Source organism: Maylandia zebra, linkage group LG19 (assembly GCF_041146795.1).
Source record: "Maylandia zebra isolate NMK-2024a linkage group LG19, Mzebra_GT3a, whole genome shotgun sequence".
In the NCBI taxonomy this organism is placed as follows: Eukaryota; Metazoa; Chordata; class Actinopteri; order Cichliformes; family Cichlidae; genus Maylandia; species Maylandia zebra.
The window spans coordinates 30,865,593-30,889,378 of NC_135185.1; the positions used below are offsets into that span (position 1 = coordinate 30,865,593).

At 43.5% G+C, this 23,786-nt stretch overlaps 1 protein-coding gene across 2 annotated transcripts in view; it reads right to left on the minus strand.

Moving 5' to 3' along the window:
- Positions 1–790: 790 nt before the first annotated feature.
- LOC101466188 (cysteine rich transmembrane BMP regulator 1 (chordin-like)) overlaps positions 791–23,786 on the minus strand; it is a 36,385-nt gene continuing 13,389 nt past the window's right edge. The window contains exons 4-15 of one of the 2 annotated variants that reach the window (XM_004540775.5): positions 22,583–22,825; positions 18,650–18,829; positions 16,893–17,087; positions 15,644–15,772; positions 15,167–15,320; positions 12,739–12,860; positions 9,509–9,727; positions 6,826–7,041; positions 5,627–5,842; positions 4,823–4,945; positions 4,216–4,394; positions 791–3,101 (exon numbers count right to left, since the gene is read on the minus strand). In XM_004540775.5, coding sequence (XP_004540832.2) covers positions 2,907–3,101; positions 4,216–4,394; positions 4,823–4,945; positions 5,627–5,842; positions 6,826–7,041; positions 9,509–9,727; positions 12,739–12,860; positions 15,167–15,320; positions 15,644–15,772; positions 16,893–17,087; positions 18,650–18,829; positions 22,583–22,825 — 2,171 coding nt within the window. In that variant the 3' untranslated portion in view covers positions 791–2,906. The remainder of the gene's footprint in view (positions 3,102–4,215; positions 4,395–4,822; positions 4,946–5,626; positions 5,843–6,825; positions 7,042–9,508; positions 9,728–12,738; positions 12,861–15,166; positions 15,321–15,643; positions 15,773–16,892; positions 17,088–18,649; positions 18,830–22,582; positions 22,826–23,786) is intronic. The other variant, XM_076877303.1, reaches the window with a different exon arrangement.

The following is a 23,786-nucleotide window of genomic DNA, read 5'->3' on the forward strand; positions in this document are numbered from 1 at the left end:
GCAATGCAGTATCCAAGGCAAAAACACAATAAGGTTGAAAGACGATATTTGACGTGACGCCTTTTTTTCTTCAGCACAGCCTGAACTCTTACACAGCTTTCTTGTAATTGTAAGTAGTCTACAGGAATAGTTCTCCAGGCTTCTTGAAGGACATTCAAAGCTCTTCTTTAAATGTTGACTACCTTCTCTTTTTATCAAGATGATCCCACACTGCTTCAATAACGTTGAGGTCCAGGCTCTGGGGAGGCCTACCCACGTATGGTTTTCCTGCACTGGCACTTTTTAGGATTTTGATTTTTTTGCCAAAAGAATACATTGCCAATCAAACCCTTTCCACATAGCACAAGGCTTTTGCACAGGACTGCATTTCTAACCCTCACTAAAATGCCTAAGAGATTAGATATTTTTGTAATGCTCAAAACATTAAGTGAAGTAACACAACTTGTTAGATGCATTGTTTGACATATTTTTGGCATGGGACTCTGACTTTTCCTCCAAGTAATCTTTCTGGAGAAGCTTCAGCACCTTGCAGTTTATCAGCAAGCTCTATCAGACGAGTCAAAACAACAGCACAGTCCCAGAGTTTCTGGTCTGGCCTGCATGTCTTCTGGTGTTTTATTATCCCAGGTCTTTTTGCTTTGTGCTTGTGACCCGTACCAAAGACTCAATTTAAAGTCCAGGAGCGGATGTAAACGTGCCTGCAAGAGAAGCAGAAACCACTTAACGGATGACATCACTGCACCTTGGAGAATTGTTCCTCCAGCGCAGTTGAATTTTTTCTCAGTGCCACTTTGGTTCACACATTTATTTTTCAAAATAAGTGTAAATGTTACAGTTCATCACCTAAGAAACATATTTACAGGATTTTGAACACAGAAATAAATAAGCTTGTACAGAATATAGTAGAAAGAAACGGTAAATGGTCTACAATGTACAGCAGCTTTGGCTACTAAAAATTCATTTTCCAAAAAAATCTCAAACTAGAGTTAAGTATTAATAAATAAAGCTATGTGAAAAAATAAATAAGGTACTCTTCTCTACTTTTTTTAAGCTACTTTGTTTTTTTTACACGTAGAAGAACAAAGAATTGCGTAAGCTTTTACAGTCACCGCTTCATTTTAAAGCACATACTCTTGATTAAAACAGATACACAGATCTACTCAGTTGCTAAAACACATTATGAATTGGTCTCCGACCAATTTTGGCATCAAATATATCTTTGTATCGAGATATTGGCAATGGACTCTGATCCGAAACACGTTGCTTTGAAACCCCAACATATTTCATAACGCTTCTCAGATACTGTCCGACCACATACCGATCAGACTGATATGGAGAATCTAGCTGCAACAGCATGTTCGCTTGAGTGGTTTAACATCTCTGTGTCCTTAATACGCCTATCAAATCCCTGATTAGGGCCTTTATCCCACCAAGAATCCCGCAGTGGGCTTTCTAAAACACTGGCTCTAAAGAAAGTGCTACGTTTCTAATATGCTCTGATGTTGCAACATGTACCACTGTGTACAGATGCTAGCAAGCTACTCTTACAAATCACGTAATTTTCTCTTATTTGAAGAGCTAATGAGAACGGCACAACACGATCTCAGTAACAATGAGGGATTTTTCTTTTTTTCCTGATACGGGCTTATGGTTGTTAACCAACTGCAAGACATCAACAGAGAAATTAGTTAAGGCTATAAAATTAAGGCTTTTAAAAGAATTACTACTAACAATCACTTGCAAGTAAGAACAGTAGCTCCCTACACACACACACAAACACACACAGCTGTGAATGAAGATGTGAAGTGAGGCATGGTATCAAAGACATTCCTTACAGGCCCAGATGAAGTCTGGCACCCTTTTGTCTCACCTGCTATCAATAAAATAACATTCTAGCTGGATGAAGATCACTCTGAGATTTGGGAGTTGGAGTGGCAGATTCCCGTGGAAAGAGCCAAAATCAGATGAGGCTGGGTCCGAAGATTATGACTCTTGGCTAATATAACGAAGACAAGTCTAGACACATTTCACACAATTCCCAAACCGGGTGTTTTTTTTGCATAAAAGCAGTTTGTTATCAGACTTGACTGGAATGAAAGAAATAATGCTGGGATATGTGTCCTTCCTGTCATTGATTTTGGCAGGTGGGTGTTTAGACTACTATTTTTAAAATGTTCCACTCTGGCCACACATAGACACCCACTCTAAAAGCAAAGAGTGGGCAAGGAAAACACAATATCTAGTAAAAAGGCTTTAGAAGTTAAAAAAAAAACATGGAAATCACACATTGAAAAGCAGGGGTTTGGATCTGGAGGTCAATATGAAGCCTACGGACTTGTTTTGATTTGGATGCAGAAACCAATTTCGATCCAGCTGGATTAAAAGTTCCTTTGGCCTCCCTGCTAATGACAATGATTACAACCACAATGAAGCACTGCTTAAGAGGGCAGCACCTATGCTCCCTTTAAACTACTGCCCAAACCCCTGTCCTAAAGCTTTTTATGCTCCTCTTATTGCCCCAAAGTTCCAGTTCCAAAGGAGGCAATAATAAGCAGGTATATTACAGTGTTCACAGTCAAAGTCTGGTTTTCACAGAGAAATCTGTCTGGTTGCCGCATTCTTCCGTGCTTTTATATGTCCACCCGTCCATCTACCTCACAGAAAGTCTCTTCGCCCGAGCGTTCAAATACAGAAGAATGAGGGCATAAAATGTAAGAGTCAGTGGTAACTTGCTTAGTCTTGAAGAGCATCCTTGTTTTTACTGTCACACAGAGAATGGTGGGAAGAAGGCAGCGCCCAAGGTGTGTGTGCTGTTACATTAACCACCTTGGATGCAACAGAAACGAGAGGGATGTGCCAGACAGCTCTGATCTGCAGAGTCTGAGGGGTGTTTTTTTGTTCGTTTTTTAGCATGGCGTCCAGTCATTGCCCATGCTCAGTTTGGCCCTGGGGATGGTCAACTTTTCCGTACAGGGGGAGCTCATTTCTGGAGAGAAGTGAATGATGCCGCAGTCGTTCTTCACGTTGTGAAATTTGTTGTCTTTCGAAGGCTCCATGTAGACCACTGAATTCTTGTTGACGTGCTTCTTCAGGATCACTGTCTGTGGTGCAAAAGGACCAAAATCATTGGTTGGTAGATTACTGCTGTAGTTCAGATCATAGCTAATAAGCAGTGACAGGTTGCCATGTTGCACCTGTTTGCACTAAAAATAATACACTGCTAAAAAGAAAAAAATGAAAGGAACACTCAGTTCCACTTCTGTGACATTGATCTGGTCAGTTATGTAGCAGAGGGGGTTGTTAATTGCTTCCAGCTGCTTTGGTGTTAATGAAATTCACAACAGGTGCACTGTAGTGTCCCCAAACAGGCTGGATGCCACCGACATTTTCCCTCCTCAACTTTTCCTACTGTTTTCTTTTTTCGCCTGTTTTGCACTTTGGCTGAGTCAGTGTCTCTGCTGGCAGGAGATACCTGAACCCTACAGAGGTTGCACAGGTACTCCAACTCCTGCAGGATGGGACAGCAGTACTTGCCATTGCCAGAAGGTTTGCTGTGTCTCCCAGCACAGTCTCATGAACATGGAAGAGCTTCAGAGACAGACAGTTACTCTAGGAGAGCTGGATAAGGCCATAGAAGGCCTTCAACCCACTAGCACGACCGGTATCTGCTCCTTTGTGCAAGGAGGAACGGGACGAGCACTGCCAGAGCTACAAAATGACCTCCAGCAGACCACTGGTGTGAAGGTCTCTGGCTAAACAATCAGAAACAGACTTCATGAGAGTGGCTTGCAGGTCTGACATCCTCTAGTAGGATCACTGCCCAACAGCGTCGGCCCTGACTGGCACTTGCCATAGAATACCAGAATTGGCAAGTCCCACAACTGGTGGAGTTGCTGCAGTGAGATTTCATCAAAGTGGACTAGCCTGGTGAATCATTTCTTCTGGGTGTCTTTGAATTCATCTCAGTGTAGATTGTTAATTTTCATTTCCACCAAACAATGTGGCATCCTTTTGTTCCCAACACGTTAGCCAGTCCATATTAGTGCAAATATCAACATGATTTTTTTTACCATTGAGTTCTGATGTTTTCATTTCTTGCAGTGTAGAATCAGCTACCACAGTCACATTTCATGGTAGAGACTTTATGAACGACCTGATCGTGTTTCATTTGAAAGAATCCTAAAGTCGTGTCGACCTCAGCAAGAGACTTCTCACCTTCTTTGGCGCACTGTAGCAAGACATCTGCACCCACTTCTTCTTCTTATTGATGAGTAGCGCCACGATGAGAAAGATCACGATGGCTAAGAGGAGACCTGCCAGGATCCAGGCGGCTGATTGGTAGATGAGAGCCATCTCTGTTTGGCTGGGGTAATTCTCACCCGAACGTGGCTCATCTGTGGAACAAAGACAACATTTATTTTGAATATTTATCCCAATGACAGCGTGCTCGTTATGGAGCCAGCACTATGTACCAACTCTAAATTGAAAACAGGTCTTTTTTTTCTGTTGTTGTTGACTTCATTGTATCGCCCCTCAAACGCTAACGCTGAAGAATTAACTCCTGTTCCATGGAGATCATGTTTTGCTTATGCCCATTCATCATTACTGTTTACTTCAACATGAGTTAGTATATATTTCATTCATTTATCAAGTTGTTCCTAACACACTCTATTAGTATAAACACTCACTGGGATTGGCAGCAGAGTATAGCAAATATGCCAAATTACTCATGTATGGTTACTACTGTAGTGCACTAAAGGAACTGGGGAGTGGACGTCAGTGGAGACGGCTGTGGGGGGGAGAAGTCTGTAAAAGCAGGTACCTGTAACAGCAATGATGGGCGGCACAGTGACAGTGGTGAGCCACACCGCACTCTCCGCTGTCGTGGTAACTCTCGCCTTGGGGCGGCTTGTCGACACTATCACCGGCACTGATGTCGTCATTTCTTTTCAGACAGGAACAAGAAATGAGATCCATTACAAATATGAATGGTGTAATGCAATAAAAAAGGCATAAATATGTCTAACCATGAGTAAGTGTATAGACTCCCTTGTGTTTCAGCTGTGTTTATACGCTGTGTCTGCTTTAAAAAAAAGACAGAGCATTTTTCCTCTGGGCATATCACGAAAACAAAGGCCCTGGTAAAATATGGAGGTGAACAATGGAAGCCTATGCTGAGGGTTTCCTCTATAGGAAAAGCTGACATGGAACTTTGCCTTCCTGTGCCACTGCAGAGGAAACGTGAATGTGCAGATGCTCGAGGAATGTTTATGCTCGGAGCAGGCAGAGTATGTGTGTGTGCGCATGTGTCACATGGAATATTTTGCAAGTGACGGTGTTTGCCTATGTAGCGCCAGAGTGGCTACGACTAATGAACAAACACACAAACGGTCCAGACGCTGGCATTCCCTCAGTTCCTCCCTCCTTTTTGACGTGCAGGGTTATGAATTACTCTTTTCCCCCATCAACAAGCTTTTCACTTTGACTAGAAGTGTTATGTAAACTTTAATTTTAGAATAGAATATAAGCTCATGTTTTAGGTAGTATAATAAAAAACAATCAAAGCTGGGTCTAAAGACAAATTTGGCACCAACGTTTTAAAACTCTAACCGCTCTAACCACTCACCGAGACAGTGTGGGCAGCACTGGCCCTTGCGTAAAACAGGCACCCTGCATTTGGCAGCTGGACAGTGCTGAGAGAAACACTGAATAGTGCCGTTGTTGCAGGTGCAGCTGGTGCAGACGTTGGCCTTCCAGGAGTCTCCAGCTAGCAGCACGTCTCCATCGCTGGTTATGCAGTACTCCTGCTGGCTGTTGTTCACTGGCAGGAGGGGCGTCTCTTCTGCACACAGGGGAATAAGTTAATGAAAAAGCAGAAAGTTACACTGCATTACAGCTCTTTCCTCTCTTAACTGGACTTGGTAATGTCGGGTTACAGCGTGCTTCTACACGTTTCTAATATGCTCTGCTCCTAAATGACGACTGTATTTAACCCTGCTATTGAACAGATCAGTCAACAAGTTGTTAGGTCTTCAGAGTTGTGTTCAGATGTAGAACGTGTGCATATGAATATCTATAACAGATGTTCAACCTAAACCCTGCTGAAAAAGAGATCTATGGCTTTTTCATGATCCTGAGTTAGCTTGTCCACACAGCGCTACTCTAATGTACACATACATCACAGGGCTTGTTGTGAGATTTGTATTATTCCCACATTCCTGGTGACCAGACCCATACATATATCAAAGCCTGGCCTTGACAATCTGCTTTTGTTGCAGGCAGATGCAGTGATAAGGCAGACCGGCATTCTCAAGGAGCAGCTCTCAGGCTGCAGTCATGCATTGCTGATTTGTGAGCCTCATGCTGGGGAGTGCTCGGGACACATTGTTTATGAGTTTGTGAGGGAATTGTTTGGGTGCACTTGTAAATAAAATATGCGTGCGGTTATGCATTTTGTAGACGTTCTCGTGACCGGAGAGCTAGCATAGATTTGGCGAGATCAGTTGCATTCTTGCCCGTCCAATAATAGAGTTAGAAGCGCCTCCAGTGTGGGCCGAAGGGTAAAAAGCAGAACACATGTGCTGCCGCTGGCCTCGAGGATCTCTGCGTAAACCCTACCGGTCTTGGCTGGTTTCTTTATGAGCCTGTGTGCCTGACATAAAACTGCCCAACAGAGTGCAACGTGCAAGACCTTCCAAAACCACATGCTGGTAGAACACTGAAAACAGCTTTACAGCTCCCTGCCTACCATCCAAACCTGTGATGACACATTTGAAAATATTCTAAAATATTTTAATTATATAGAACTTATTTAATTTGAATTACCTGCGCATACATGGCAGCAGGTGTCCTTGTTCCTGATCGGCGCTTGGCAAAGAGCTGGGGGACACAGTTCGGTGTCACACAGGACGCGTCCCTTCCTGCAGGTGCAGCGCGTGCATTCGTCCAGGTTCCAGGTCTCCCCCTCCACATAAAACTCTCCCCCAGGTGCTCTGCACACCACCATGTCCATCCCCTCAGGCTGACCACTGCCAGAGTCGTCTACAGCAGGAGAAGACGAAACATTCATTCATTCGGCCTTTAACAACAGCTGCTACATGACACAGTGAAACAATTATCTTTTATATATATATATATATATATATATATATATATATATATAAAAACACCCAGCACGCCCCTGCGGGCGGTTTATCCTTCAAGCTCGGGTCCTCTACCAGAGGCCTGGGAGCTTGAGGGTCCTGCGCAGTATCTTAGCTGTTCCCAGGACTGCGCTCTTCTGGACAGAGATCTCCGATGTTGTTCCCGGGATCTGCTGGAGCCACTCGCCTATCTTGGGAGTCACCGCACCTAGTGCTCCGATTACCACGGGGACCACCGTTACCTTCACCCTCCACATCCTCTCGAGCTCTTCTCTGAGCCCTTGGTATTTCTCCAGCTTCTCGTGTTCCTTCTTCCTGATATTGCTGTCATTCGGAACCGCTACATCGATCACTACGGCCGTCTTCTTCTGTTTGTCTACCACCACTATGTCCGGTTGGTTAGCTACCACCATTTTGTCCGTCTGTATCTGGAAGTCCCACAGGATCTTAGCTCGGTCATTCTCCACCACCCTTGGGGGCATCTCCCATTTTGACCTCGGGACTTCTAGGTTATACTCGGCACAGATGTTCCTGTACACTATGCCGGCCACTTGGTTATGGCGTTCCATGTATGCCTTGCCTGCTAGCATCTTGCACCCTGCTGTTATGTGCTGGATTGTCTCTGGGGCATCTTTACACAGCCTGCACCTGGGGTCTTGCCTGGTGTGATAGACCCCAGCCTCTATGGATCTTGTGCTCAGAGCTTGTTCTTGTGCTGCCATGATTAGTGCCTCTGTGCTGTCTTTCAGTCCAGCTTTGTCCAGCCACTGGTAGGATTTCTGGATATCAGCCACCTCCTCTATCTGCCGGTGGTACATACCGTGCAGGGGCCTGTCCTTCCATGATGGTTCCTCGTCTCCCTCCTCTTTCTTGGGTTTCTGCTGCCTGAGGTATTCACTGAGCACTCGGTCAGTTGGGGCCATCTTCCCAATGTATTCGTGGATGTTCGTTGTCTCATCCTGGACTGTGGTGCTGACACTCACCAGTCCCCGGCCCCCTTCCTTCCGCTTAGCGTACAGCCTCAGGGTGCTGGACTTGGGGTGAAACCCTCCATGCATGGTAAGGAGCTTTCTTGTCTTTATGTCAGTGGCTTCTATCTCCTCCTTTGGCCAGCCTATTACCCCAGCAGGGTACCTGATCACGGGCAGGGCGTACGTGTTGATGGCCCGGATCTTGTTCTTACCATTCAGCTGACTCCTCAGGACTTGCCTGACCCTCTGCAGGTACTTGGTGGTTGCAGCTTTTCTAGCGGCCTCTTCATGGTTCCCATATAAAACAAAAACACCCAGCACGCCCCTGCGGGCGGTTTATCCTTCAAGCTCGGGTCCTCTACCAGAGGCCTGGGAGCTCGGTCATTCTCCACCACCCTTGGGGGCATCTCCCATTTTGACCTCGGGACTTCCAGGTTATACTCGGCACAGATGTTCCTGTACACTATGCCGGCCATATATATATATATATATATATATATATATATATATATATATGAACAGAAGTTGCAAAAACAAAGATGCTATGGAGACCGTTGTCTATTAACCACTGTCAACTAACTGATCTAATGAAAACATCTTCCTGTCCAACAGAGCAGCAGACATCTGCAAGATATTAGACTTTTTGTCCCCCTGACTTTAAAGTGTGCATAGCTTCTGAAAGTTGTAGACATTCCCCTTTAAATATTTGAAGAGCAAACTGAATCACTCCTCCATAAATATCCCTACACTTGGAGATTCGAGGCCAAAAAAAGAAAAAAACGCATCCTTTCCATTTTTAGAGAAACAGAGACGGTGTTTGCATGTTTAAGGGGCCAGAAAGTGCGAGATTTAAGAGCTAGATTCTGAGTCAAAGCTCTCTGCCTGCTGTGTGTGACTATATAACGTCACTGGAACTATTTCTGATCTCTAAAGTGTTTCATTTAAACCAATCTTTAGTCTTATTTTCTTAGTTTTGTACATTAATTTTAGTGATCACAACAACACCAGGAGTAAATGCTGAGATCTAGCAAGACAGCAAAAGACTTGAACGTGGCTGCACCCATAATGATGGTAATAAACTGTTATTGGACTGGAAAACTAGATGCGGGCAACTACAGCATGATTGAGAGACTTGAAAGTCTTTGTGTAAATAGGGATAATTGTTTTATATGAATAGCTTTGGGAATAACTGCACTATTCTCCCTTGTTTGGCTTTGCAAATATGTGCAACTAATAAGGAGGGTGGGTGGAAGGGATGTTTTAAATCTGTCTGCTTGTTTTTTCTTGACTCACCAGACTTCCTCTGAGCAATGTCACTGATGTCATAGATTATTACTGATGAGCCCAAACTATGAAAATAAGAAAACACTTGCTATAAACAGCACAGAAACATACCCTCACAGGTAGGGCAACACTGGTCAGGCTTGACAACAGGATGAAGACAGCTGGGCACTGAGCAGGATATGAGCACGCACATCTCCCGTCCGGAATGGCAGTAGCAGTCGCGACAGCCATCATGCCAGCCCTCACCTTCCTCATATTTCTGTCCATTGGATGTGAGGCAATAGCTGGACACTGGGGCCGGGGCAGTGGTGCTCGGGACGTGACCACTTTCTGGAGACACAAGGTGCAGGCATTACTGGGATGCCTAAGAGCTATAGGAAATTTCCAAATCTCTTTTCTTTTTTACTGACTTCCCAAAAAAGTGTTTTTACCACTAAATATTTTATTAGTCTACAAAGAGAGTCTTTCAGGACTTTCAAATCAGGCAAACAGTGGATTATTTGCAGTAGGAACATCTCTGTGTGTGTGTTACTGTGTTTGTGCAGTAGGTGCACAGATTACCTCGTAAACCAAAGAAAAGGTTAAGTATATTTGAGGATGAGATATTTATACTAGTTCTAAAATGGCAAAGTAAACACAGCTGCAGGCATAAAAGTGGCTTCTGCATACTAACTTTTAAAGCAGGAATTTGAGGGAATCTAATTAGAGTTGCATACACATCCCCAGGATAAAGCTAACATCAACAAGAAGCACGCATAAAAGCATCAGTCTCACGGCAGTAAAGCAAAAGGTCACAGGAAATCAAAGCTCAGGTTAAAATCAGAAACTAAGCTCTCCTGTGTTCTCCCCCTTACACTTCAGGCCATGTGGGGAAACTGCAGTTAAACGTGAGGATGTAGCTCTATGTAACAATTTAGAGATGGGTGAAACATATACAAGCAAGCACACAAGCAAAAGTCTCAATAATCTTTGAACTTATGATATGAAGGTTGATCGGTTGAACATTAAAGGTCAAGAGGTTGCATAAAATAGGCAGGGCTTATCCTCTGACTCATAAAAAAGAAGAAGGTGATCATGATCAGTGAATTTAGAGATTAAAATGAACAATTCTGTTTTTTACATCGACTGGCTGTTGAGAGTACCCTGAATGTCCTTTCTACAACTTGTTTTAAACTACTGCAATATTACAGTGGCCTGTTGTATTAAAATTAGAAACTATGTTGGCTTCAACCTGAAAGGCAACTGTTTTATTCATCTTGTACTACTTGACTCACCCTTCTTCTTTCTCTATACTTCTTTATATTTTGCTACGGAAATGCTAATTAGGTCCAGCCATTGATTGAAACGTGCAAACATAGATAGAAATACAGGATATGAAGCAAAAACTGAGTTTGTGCAATTCTAATGAGATGGAAAGTCAATGTTTTTACTAACCACTAAAGTCTCGTAGTCCAGCTTTTAGGTCCTATCTTTAAGTAGCTATCATGAATAGTTCTCCGGGCTTTTTGAAGGACATTCATAGCTATTCTTTTGATGTATTTTGTCTTCATCTCTGTTGTGAGGATCCCAGAGCTTCATTAATGTCGAGGTCCACTGGCTGTTTCACAGATGCTGTAGACACTCGCTGTTCCTACCTCTATCCTGATCTCCTCCTATCTCCTGACGATGATTTAAACAGAAAATTGTACATTTTTGATTTATCGCTCTATGCAACCTGCTGCCACAGATTTTCAGTCCAGTTCTTGTGTAATCTGGCTCACCTCAGCCTTTTCTCTCTACTTCCCTTCCTCAATAATGGCTTCTTGGCAGACGCCCTTCCACTGAGACCCTTTCTGAGGCTTTAGAGAGCTGTGGATCAATCTGTCATAGTCCTCTGTCTTTGACCCAGGCTTTTGAGTCTTTTGTTCATTTCTTGCAGGTTAATGAAATGTTAACGTTCAGTTTGGAGAACCGTTTGTTATGTTTCTAGTTCTTTGTTATTGTTTGTTTTGTGCTCTTTCGTGTCCAGTCTGTCTTCCCTGTCTTGTCTCCTTGCTGTGTCTTCCCCTGCGCATCGGAGACAATATTTTCACGGACCGTCTTTAAGGTGTCGCGGATAAATACAACAAAATTAATGATACGACCAAGACAAAATCTGGTATTAACAAACGTGAATTCACTGTGTAACTGTGCAACTTTATTAGCAGCGTCCTCGTGAAATGCAGCAACAACACTGAGAGTAACATCCTCCTCTCTGCCCCTCAATGCTCTCTGGTCGCTATGGTAACGTGTAAATATTTCTTTCAAACACACAACTACAACACGGGAAAAGACCCAGGGAAACCGAGTTAACGGTAAAAACCCGAAAACCATAAATTTCACACTTGAGCGTCGAATGACTCACGGACCGGTAGGCCGGGGGGTTGGGGACCGCTAGTCTACCATGTCTGCTTATGAATGTCAAATCCGGTGTAACTCTTTCTTTCTCGCCCTCTCTCTATCTGTTCCCCGCTCGCACTCTCTTGTTCTGTGTTTCTGTATGTAGTCAGTCTGAGTCTCATTGTGTTCCCCATGTTTTCCTGCGGCTGGTGTCTGTCTGTTTCCTGTTTTATTGTGATAGTCTCTTGTCCCATGCGTGTTACGTTTAGTTTTCCTTCCCCTCTCTCGTTATGTCTAGTTTGCTCCAACTGTGTTCCCAAGTGTCTCCACTTCTAATCACCCTCATGTGTATATACTGTCTCGGTCTTCCCCTGTCTCTTGTCAGATCATCAAGTCATCTTCCCTCTGTGTCTTCTAGCATCTCTAGCTTAATTCTTCCAGTTTGAAAAAGCAGAAAGTGCCAAAAGAAAAACTCTGACCAAAGACCACTTTAATTACAATGAAGGCTTGCTCCTTAGAAGCAAAATATAAAGAAATAAAGAGTGGTTCAAGACTTTTTCACAGTACAATTATTAGTAATATCTCACAGTTTTGTGTCACCACTTGTATCCATCTTGAATCTATCATCATATCATTAATTTCAAATGTTTATTCAGTAATAAATATTGGCTCATAAAGCTCTTCGATTGTTTAAAGGTCATTACAAAATCACAGACAGTTGATCCTGTTCACCTGGACGTAGTGTTTGCTTACCTTACCTGGATGATTAAGCTTCATCAGGTCATTTCAAAAAATTTTACATGAATTTCCAGTTAGTGCTTTTTAGTGTCTCATCTCATTTCTGGCTAAATGTTTAGACAAATAAAGTTACAAACTTCTGCATGAAACGACAGACTCTTTTGTGTCTTTTGCTTAAGTAACACAGCCAGCGAAGCATCCCTTTAATCACGACGCACACCTGATTAATAAGAGAGCTCGGTTACCTTTACACATGCAGATGGAGCAGCCCTTCCTGTTCTGTCGGTAGCCATTGACGCAGTGCTTGTCACAGGTGAAGGGAGGACACTTGACGCAGCGACACATCTCGCAGCCATGCTTGTTCCTGCTGCAGGGGAACAAACATACGCGTGATGAAGTGCACACGAAAAAGCCTTAATTACTGCAAGAGTGTGTGAGGAAGTAAACAAAGTGTCAGGACTAAACAATGCCACTCCTGTGTAGCTCAAACGTGGTTTCAAATTGCTTCACATAGAGGAAAACATGGTGTTGTGATAGAGCGAAACGCAGATGTTTCAGTCATGAATAATCAACATCTGGACTTGCTTTTCCCCTCTCTATATTAGCTGGCTTTGAAGAAGAGCAAATAAAGGGCCAACATGTGAGATCCCTGTGGTTTGCACATCATACCAGCCCAAAGCCTCTGGAAAAAAAAGAGCACAATTCACTTTCCTGCCTTTCTTATTGCTCTGAAAGCCTCGTATAAGACATATAAGAAGAGTGGCTAGATTAGCATTACTGTGAATAATAAAATCTTATCGATCTCATCGAAAAAGATGGAAAAAAATAAGAACTGGGTCCTTGTCACTGTAAACTTCTGGTTGATTTACAAATTACTGCTCCCACCAGGACATTATGGTCCAATAATTAGAGGAAGGGACAGGGACTTCTTCACAAACATACATTTTGTTGATCTGATCTGCTTCCAGTGTCTGGAAATAGACCACTTGGATCCAATTATTCCACCTAATAAAACACGAATGAGCTGCACGCTGATAAACTGGCAAAAACCCAAGTGAAAGTACAACCTGTGTGTCTGCACTTGTCTCCTTCTAGACACTAGTCCTGTTTAACCTTGTCTCATCCATCTTCGCCCAGCCACTTCCTCTCTGTCTTACCCTCCAGGTGCGTGATGATTCCTACCTCACACGGTGGCCTCATTATACCCGGATAATTACTCTATTAATCTTCGTCTGCCAGGGTGAAAAATTAAAGAAGCCTTCGACCCTGTGATGCAGAGCCGTGTCCCATAAAGAGGACACAGGATTTCAGGCTCAGCAAACAGGGGACCCCATCTATGCTGAAACAGCAATAACAGCTATTGAAACAACACTGTGAAGGGTTGGCTACAGCCTCACTGTACAAACACAGAGGCAGAGAGCGCTGCACTCTTAGAGTAAGGCTTTGTTTAAAGATAGTATGCTGAATGCCAAGCAGCACTTTGGGCTCCAGGGGGGATCATTTCCAGCAGGCCGCAACCTTAATGGCCAGAAGAATGCCATTCATAACCTGTGTGGTCCCAGTTGTGAGTTTGAGCTATGAAAGGTGGAAAAAAAAACCAATCCTGACGGCACAAACAAAAACTTCAGATATGAGAAGTATCCGCAGAGTCCTTCATTTAGGAATGTTTAACACGCGGTTTACATTCCTCTCGCTTCACAGGCCAGCGCCATTTGTTTTTGAACACGTACTGTACATTACAATGCTCACAGGATGTCATCAATACACCCAGTATAAACACAGAGATCCTTTGTGCTTTTTCATCTCTCTGCGGTGGCTGCATTCAGGGTTGTGTGTGAGAAGAAAGATTTGCATTGTAAGACTGGCAAGCTCTCAGAGGATTTCAGACTTCTAAGGCTAGACCAAAACAGCTGCTTATGAAGGATAAAGCCAGGACTTCCTGCTCTTCTCCTCCCTGCAGGATCCAACTCATCCTCCTCTCCTGTTGTGCCCCTCTTGAGCTGTGGCTCCAGAAAGAACGGTGGCGATATCAGAAGGATCCCAACTGTATATATTTCCTAAAGTCTGCTTTTGTCCTGATGTGTTTTTGATCGTTGTTTTGAGACAGGATGATGATTAATGAAATGAGAATGGTGCCTGGGGACCAAGCGTCCCAGTACAGAGCACTTCCAGATGTTTGATTGGGTTAAATGGGATTAGGAGGAGAGGAGTTGTAGAGGGCCGAGCGGCTAGTGCGGACCCCACAGCAAATGACTCACACACAAATATACACACAAGCTAACACAGAGACCCGGGATTGGCCACCAAAGTAGGCACTTTGATGACTACTGTTGCAATTGCCTGGTATACTTTCTTTGGAAGGGCATCACTTAATATTATTAAGTACTGAAAATCTTATTTAACCATACAAATATGCAGTGGAGGGATGGCTGGGAGAAAATGATTTGTAGTTTTTATGAAAACTAAAACTCTTTAAAAGCCATTTTTCCTGGAGTAAACGCAGCTACGGACTGTGAAGTGATCATTAAGACGCTGACGTAATTTTAAAATATTTGAAAGATTCAAAGCCATTGAAACTTTAAGCGCAGCACTGACAGACACATGTGTTTAAATCAGACTCAAAAACACGAATGAAAAAATTAACATACAGCTGGACTCAGTGGGTGTACTCACACATATCCGTAGGGGCAGGTCTTAGTGCAGCTCAAAGGTCGGCACTTTGGCACGGGCACGCTGCACTCGCACACCTCACATCCAAAATCATCCCTCTCGTAACCCATTGGGCATTGCAGGGAACAGTACGTTCCCAGGTCAGGGCAGGAGTCATCTGAAAGAGTTGAGAAGGAGGTCATCTGATCACGACCACAGCAATCCATTAAAGGCAAAAGGCACGAGTTGCCATGGAGCCGCTCGCAGCAACATTCCTGCTCACAAAGTAAAACACCAATAAGCTGTGATGAACATCAACATGTCTACGCTGCTGTCAAAACCAAGTGGCTGCAACGGGTAAACACAGCACTGTCCACAGCTTTAATGTGGGACTGCAAGACGCGGCACGTGAGAAGAAATGTATCATCTCGTCACGCGTTTAAAAGTCATTCCCAGTAACTTTAACCCTCTACGGTGAGCTAAAAAAAAATCAAGACTTACTGTTGAGACATTGGCAAAGAAGACATCCATTTTTGTCTTGTTGGAAACCATAGGGGCAGTCATTCACTGACAGGGAGCAGTTGTCCAGGGGAGGACATAGCAAAGGGCTTACAGTTTCATAAGAAGGCTCTGTTAAAAAAAAGTGAGATAATAGAGAGTGAGAACTTTTAAGGTACTGTTATGAATGTATTCCTGTTTTTATATGTTTGTGTGCTTGAATCCCTTTAGTTGTTCTACTCCATGTGAGCTTTTTGTGCCAAGTCTAATAGCTACCTATTTACGCTGCCCTACTTATAAACAGTAATTACGGATAAATGCAGAGCAATTACACCAGGGTGGGTTGCACCTTAAGGGGGATTGTACCTCTCTGTCTTATTGTGCTGAACTGTCTCCTATTAATAAGCTGAATGGGTCTAAAAAGCATCCTTTGCCCCTTGATTTTGAGCCAACTCCACTGTGGTGCCACAATAAATGAGGATGGAACAAGACGAGCACGGACCCGTAACACCACTGTTCCCATTGCACGCTTTTTGCCACGTTCGGTGGGAGGAACAGCACCCAATGAGCTGTAACTAAGTATGCTTAAAGTAAAAAAAAAAGCCTCTACCTCAATTATACAGCCTCCTGTGTTAAAAGGATGCTGTAATGTCATACACACAAACACACACACAGACAGGTGGGTCTCATTTTGGTGGGCAAAGGTAATAAAAAGAACAGAAAGAACCCCATGGCTAGAAAAATGCTCTGTGCTGCTGAACTTTTTTTTTTTTTTTAAATCCTGCCCTTTCTGGCACCTTTTGCAATTAAAATTTGTTCTATTTCTGTTTGTTTCAGTTATTATTACAGTTATATGTGGTTTATTATGAGGATGTCAAATTCAGGACAAGAGGGTGGTGGGAAACAAAATAAAAGGACAGACTACAAATTTAAAATGCACATTGTTGCTCCTGTAAGAAAAAAACAAACATACAGCCCCAGGAACACATAAATTAGACAATGCACAGATACATAAATCAACAAATGTTTTTGTAGTGTGAGTGTGATAATGAGGGTGGGAAGCCACAATAACGCCCCCCAGGAGCCAGAGGCAGACAGAGATTGAACCAGGACAACTGTGGCCTCCCCCTTTAATGAGCCCATGTTGAGTGGGCTCTGTAGAAAAGCTGCAGGGACGCAGGAGTGCCCTGCATTTGGTATGTGTGCTAATGCGTAACTCATTTGAAGGACAACACAACTCTGCATACTGTACCTTCACAGAAGGGACAGCACTCTCCGGGGATCTTCACCGGGTTGTGGCAACTCTGTTTGCAGGCCATGGCTGTGCAGTGCGGCTCGCCATCCACACACTGGCAGAAGGTGCAGTCATCCTCTTTCCACTGCTCCTCGTGGGCTCGCAGCTTATTATTCACCCAGCAGCTGGCCTCGGTGCTAGCCATTGACACATCTGAGAGGAAAGAAAGAGATGTTTACAGTGTGGGTTTAGGTACGAAGGAAAGAAAGGCTGACATCATTTTTAGCTCAGGTTCTCAGATCCTGTACTGGGTTTGTATTAACAACAAGTGAGAGCCTAACTGTGGTAAATTGGATACTTAATGAAGGAGTTAAACAAGAGATATGAAGAAAACACTGATGAATGTCAATGACTCGTTTACATTTATAAATGGAGAAAGGCTCCTGGCGTTGTGACAAGCGTTGCGTAGGGGTTTAGGTTCACATCAGAAAGACAGTCCACAGTGTCCAGATTGTGCATTATAATGGGGTAAAAGCATTCCTTCGTTCAATAGCTGAGAAATCATTTCATCATGTAAATTTCACTCCAAAGCAAAGAAAGCACTTTTGGAAATTTGGGATCCATTCCCATTAGCCTTAAAACGGGGTGAAAGTATGAAAACGTTAATGTTGTTGTCCCAGTTGAGTTTGAGAGGTTGAGTGTTTGAGGTCGGATGTAATGAGTAATGACCCTGAACAGGACTTTTTCTTTCCTTTTCCACTGACATAGTCCCTGTGCTCGCGCCACAGCCAATTTTATAATTTTGTCACGGTTCCCTTTAAATATCAACAGATTTGAGAACCAAACATTATGTAGCATAGCTTTCCATTTCAAATGGGTCCTTTTATCCTTTGTTTATAAAGAAACATTGATTGAGAATCATCACACACAGAAAATCTTACCTTTTCACCTAGATTAAGTATTGCATCCAGTGCAGTAAGAAAGTACAGATTTCCATAAACAAAAGATGAAAGCATTCCATGCCATCTAAATGCTTGCACATTCCAGCTGTACCTCTAACACTGACCTAACATGATTTCTCCTCTGCACTCGTTCTCTTCGTCTTCCCCCCCACTCCTCCTTTTATGCATCTGATCGACTGTAGCCACGCAGTCAGAGGCCAAAGGCTACCGTCTCCATCCACAGGCTTCTGGCAGACTAATGTGGTTGCCATACGAGGCCATTTTTCTTTTAAACATTAACCACGATCCAGATCTCACAGAGCTGCGGCGCACACAGTGAAAAAAGGTTTTTGTGTTTTTAAATCTCCCCAGCGGAAAAGACTGGGGGATGACTCTTTGTTGCACCGCTTTTCGTCAGGTATGTTAACGACTCTGAAAGCTGGTTATGTGAGAAAGACATTAAAGTAGGTCTTAATATCGCCTTCACTGCTGCTGAATCATCTTTTCTTCCCATCATTTGGGCATATAGGCGTTTTAGTCGATGCCACCATTCAATTCAGTTCCATTTTATTTATACAACGCCAAATCATCACAACAGTTGCCTCAAGGTGCTTTATATTGTAAGGTAGATCCTACAATAATACATACAGAGAAAAACCCAACAATCATATGACCCCCTATGAGCAAGCACTTTGGCAACAGTGGGAAGGAAAAACTCCCTCTTAACAGGAAGAAACCTCTGGCACAACCATGTCTACGGCTACCAGTTTTAACAGTGTAATAATCAGCGAAAGGTGACACAGTTTAACTGAATAATAAAGCAAATGTGTGTACCTATGCAGACGGGGCAACATTCTCCCTCAGGAATGTAGAAGTTTTCACAGTTAAGCTCAGCACACTCTGCCTTGGAGCAGAAGGAGATTCCTCCCCGGCACTGACACAGCCAGCACGGGTCCATGCGGTACACCTCTCCCTCAGAGTACTCTTTCCCACTGTGGACACACTTGGGAGTGACTAAGGGAAAGAAAAATCAGACACAGGCTGTCAACCTTAAGCTGGACTCCATCTGAGTAAGACAATACACTCTAATAAACGAGTGCACTACGCTGTGTCAGCTGTCCTACATTTGGCTAAGATTAACACCAGAATAATTTCATCAGATCCACCAGAGAACAATGCCTTTAAAAAAAATAGACACGTCAAGCTTGATTAGTGAGAGGTTATCACATGTTTATAGAATTAATTACAAATTCGTAAACATTTGTTCATTGTCTACTACTGATAGTAATATTTATCTGAACCAAATGGTGCTGCGGTAGACTGATGGGTGAGATAAGCCCCATGGGGCAAAAATGGTATTTATCAGACAATGAAACTGGAGGAGGAATTTCACAGGGACCTATCCAGTCTTGAGATGGCTCTGGACTCTTGCCATGCAGACTAAAAGAAAGCAGTGGTGGGTCTGACGTTTTGGCAGAAGCTGGGCGCAGCGTGCTGGTGGCAGGTGGAGTGAATCAATGATTTGGCCTGCCATTCCCACAAAGCATCCAAGCATTTAGACTCTGTTGGCTGGATTTAGCCAAACCTTGAAAAGAATTAGCTTAGTTGCAGCAACATTGGAAAACTGCACTCTGATCCTGTGCACAGTCAACTAGCTCTGAATACTGTTCCCATGCTAACTGGTCAGTGGTCTTCAGTGTTTTTTCCCCTGAAAGAGCAACGTTCTCATTACCAACATGTCTAATCTTCAAATGTGTTGAACTGAAGTAATTTTAAATTGAATCCAGACTCCTTTCATCCCACAATTATCAATGACCCATATATGTCAGCTATTTAGCATATATTTTTAGCCTACTACTCTAGTATTTAACAGCTAATTATATCATGACCCTTACTGACCAGTTTAACTGCTCATCTGTTATGTTTAGGTTAAGGTGAATTTGTGCTGTTTATAATTTTACCTAGCTATTTTGACTCATAATATTATATATATTAGCTTAAAATTTAGCCACTAGCCTGGCTAGTGGCTAGCTATTAACCATAGGTTTAGCTAACTTTTTTAAACATTTCCCCCATTAATTATCCATTTTTGTTTAAAATTTTGTATCACTTTTGGGTGTTTCCAACTGCTTAGCTATTATTTTAGTAATTTTAACTTTTCTACCCAAACAGAGTTCGACATAAACCTGAGCTACTGCGGAAGTACACCCAGAACATGGCTGGGAATCTCTGCAATTTTTGCTATGAAATAACATGTAACAAGAAATGCTGAAAAATAACCACAATTCTGAAGAAATAGCAAATATAGATAATAATACTCAATTTAAGAATTTTTGAGGTATGACATCTCAATGGTAATATTACACATTTATATGTATCACAGTCGCTTGGGTCACTCAACATTCAAAGATCTCATCTAGCCACAAGCTTTTAATCTAACACAAGCCAACATGAGGGAAGTGAAACAATGTGGTTATGTAAGAAAGTCTGTATAGAGGAGTAGGTGGATTAGTTATGTGAATAAATGTATTGGACAAATGCAAGCAGATGTGGGGGCAGTGGTTTCTATAAATGAGAGCAGAGGTTACGGCAGCATCTGTACGCCATACCTTTGAGTCAAAGTGTCTGTGCCAATGACCCCATGCCTCCTGACAACCAGCACTGCACTCTAATACAAATCAGGTGTGCCAGCTGAGTTGAAAGTGGAGCAGGGATTTGGTGAACTTTTATTCTCTTCCTTGCCATTTTTCAGCCCCCCTTCCCCTATCGCTCAGTATTCCCGCTGTCCTCCTTTGCGTGCAGCAGAACTAAGTGAAGAAAATGCACTAAGGGCTTTTAGCTGCCCAAAATCAAAAGGCAGGCAACGAGTTTTTAACGCTCACAGAAGCAATAGGAAGTCACATGAGGAGATGCTCACATGTGATTTCCGCAATGTTTGTTAATGGTAATCCCTAAAACAACTTGGGGCACAGAGAGTCTAAATTCCAGTCATGCTTGGTGATGTTCAGTCTTTTCTAAATTGAGGTGAGGACTGGATGCAGAGATGAATCCATTGGCTAGTAAGCCTTTCTAAATCATTCATAATGGACTGTCATTCTCTTGTGGTTTACAGGCATATGAAGGCAAAAACTCAACTTCCAAGAAACAAACAATTATGGGAGTTATTAAAATCAACTTTACAGTCATCAGCTTTGAAAACTCAAATTGCAAAGCAGAAATATGAGTATATCTCATGTCACCAACACAAACAGTTGTCAAGCTGTGAGGACACGGATGCTTTTGGCTGTGTGTTTACAACAAAGTCAAGCTAAGTTTCCAAAGAACAATTAGTGCGGTGATCTCAGCCTTATTGCTCAACATCTCCAGAAATCTCAACAGCACTAAACCTACTCCGGATCCACCGCTGGGGACATATGCAAAATATGTGCCAGGCAAAGTGTTGATAAACAGCAGACCACAGCCAAACAGGATCAAACAGGGTCCTCTATAATATCAGATGACATCAGGTCAGGATGTTACTGCCAGGTTTGCTGTTTTGTAGCCAATGAAGAAGCAGAGTCCGTTGCTGACGAGGCCAAAACACACAGGTGGAGCTTATTGTCACTGCACACACTAACCCTGACTAAACATCAGTCCTCAGCCAAGTGGGCAATGGAAACAAGATAATCAGTCCAAGCCTCACACAGAGACACTGCAAGGGCATGCTGAAATGTGTTCCATTAGACGATAGGCTTTGTACTTGACATTACCTAAGACTTTTTTAAGATTCTGCATTTGTAGTGAGTGCTACGGAGGCCTATGCAGGACTGTGGAACTGACGAGGGCTCTGGTGCGTGTCCTTGTCCCTGCCGGTGGAGCTTTCTGACACGGCATGCAGTCATGCAAGCCTAACGGACAGTAGGAGCAGCACAAAAGGCATCAAGCCCCTGACCCAAAGAACAGCAGACACTTGTTATCAAAACACTGATCCCATGGCCCCCAAGGCTGCCATTCAGCCCCCGCTGGCCTGCCGGACTCGATTACCCTCCCCACTGGCAGACTGGAGCACATAAAAAGCATTCCCATCAATGAACTTATGAACCTTTTCCCTTTGGACGTGTGACCAGACAGGAACCCTTTGACACTGCACTTCTGTTGAGCAAATTCATAGCCTAAGCACTTTTCTGGTCACCGGGCTTGTTAAGACCATTAATTCTGGGACACAGCACTCATTTATACATGTGCAGGGGCCAGAATGTGAATTTGTTCTGTTGGTAAAACAGTGAATATTTGTTGGGCGTGCAGAGTAAACAGACCAATACCGCAGGTCCCCTCCCTGCCTTCCTAGCGCTCCTGGCTGCCTCTGCCTCACGACAGAGACGTGTTATACTCTCACGCGCATTCAGCATCTGCTCGCCTGCTACCACGTCACTCTCTCTTTTTAATACCCAAGTGAGGAAATGGACGAAGAAGCCGTTATATCTAATAACCCTTTAGGAATTAAACTAAACGTTTTTGTATGTACACCCCTAAAAATGTCTTGGAAAACCAGTTGGAAGCATTGCTCCAGCCTGATAAACAGCCCGACAGCAGTTATCCAATTAAGAGTTTTCATTTTCCCTTAAAAAATTAGCTCACAGAGGAGGAGGAAATGACTGTGTCTACAAAAAAACCCAACAAAAAAACAAAAAGAAAGCAAAATATTGAACAAAATAATTTGCACATCAACTGTGAAATTGCTATTGTTGGAGCAAGAGCAGTGTGTAGCTTGCTCATCAGTGAAATTACCTTTCTGACACTCGTAGACATCACAGCAGTCTCCTGGCTGACCGCTGGCTTGACCAAGTGAAACGGGGTGCTGTTCGCTCGGGCACTGGGGCTTGTGGCAGGCACTGAAGTCGCAAGTGCACTGGGGTGGTACGGAGGGGCAGCATTCAGCAGGAGGCTTGTAGCTCTTGGTGAGGACTGAACCCTCGGGGCAGGAAGGCACCTGCAGATTGGGGCACGTCACCCCAGCACACCTCAGCTCTTCTGTAAAAAACAAAAACACACACACAAACATGGACTCGCATTCATGTTTAGACACTGGTGACTCTATTGCATATGAGTTAACACAGTGAAATGGACACAGGTTTAACATTGTTAGCACCTTCAACCATTTGACTCTGTCAGCACTTTTTTGCTAGGCTAAGGTGGAAGGTTTAGCTGCAATTATGTGTGATTGCTACCAACATGAGCCACTATGCTAGTGTGGCAGACTAATGGCTGAGCTCACATAGCCATCCAACATAAACTGTGCAGTCAGAGCCCCACTTTAGTCCACGACAGCTCTATAGCATCCTGTCAGAGAAGCAAAGGCCCCTCTCTACACATGACAAGGCTCTCCCCAAAACATGCCACCTTGGGGTACATTTGACGCCACTTTAGGCAAATCCACAAGGCCCACAGTGTAGGCTTGTAATGTACCCACAGTATGCACATACAGTAGTTGTTGGCTGTCCTCTGTGATCATGGGGTGCACTGCCCACATGTCCCCCTTGCTACGTTGCTGCCACCAATTGGTCTTAGTTGTGGACTAAAACGTCCATTAATAACAAGGAGTAGCCAAAGCAGTCACATATTTGACTTTTGCTGATTTTCACACTAGATTTTTACCCCATTCCTGACATAACCTACTCAAGTTTGAGCTGGGAATCTTCTTTCCAGGGAAATTTATAACTACTACACCACAAAGCAATGGGTAAAAGGCAAAACTGCTGTGGCCCCCACATGGGTATGCTACGGGCAGCCCACAGTGGGCTACCAACAGAATTTCCTCACCTACAGTGACCTACCTGCAAAACTGCTATGGGCACCACATTGGTTTGTATGCTTCCACAGCATGTCTTTTATCCTGTCTGCCTTCTCTCACCCCAACCAATCACAGCAGATGGCCCCTCCCTGAGCCTGGTTCTGCTGGAGGTTTCTTCCTCTTAAAAGGGAGTTTTTCCTT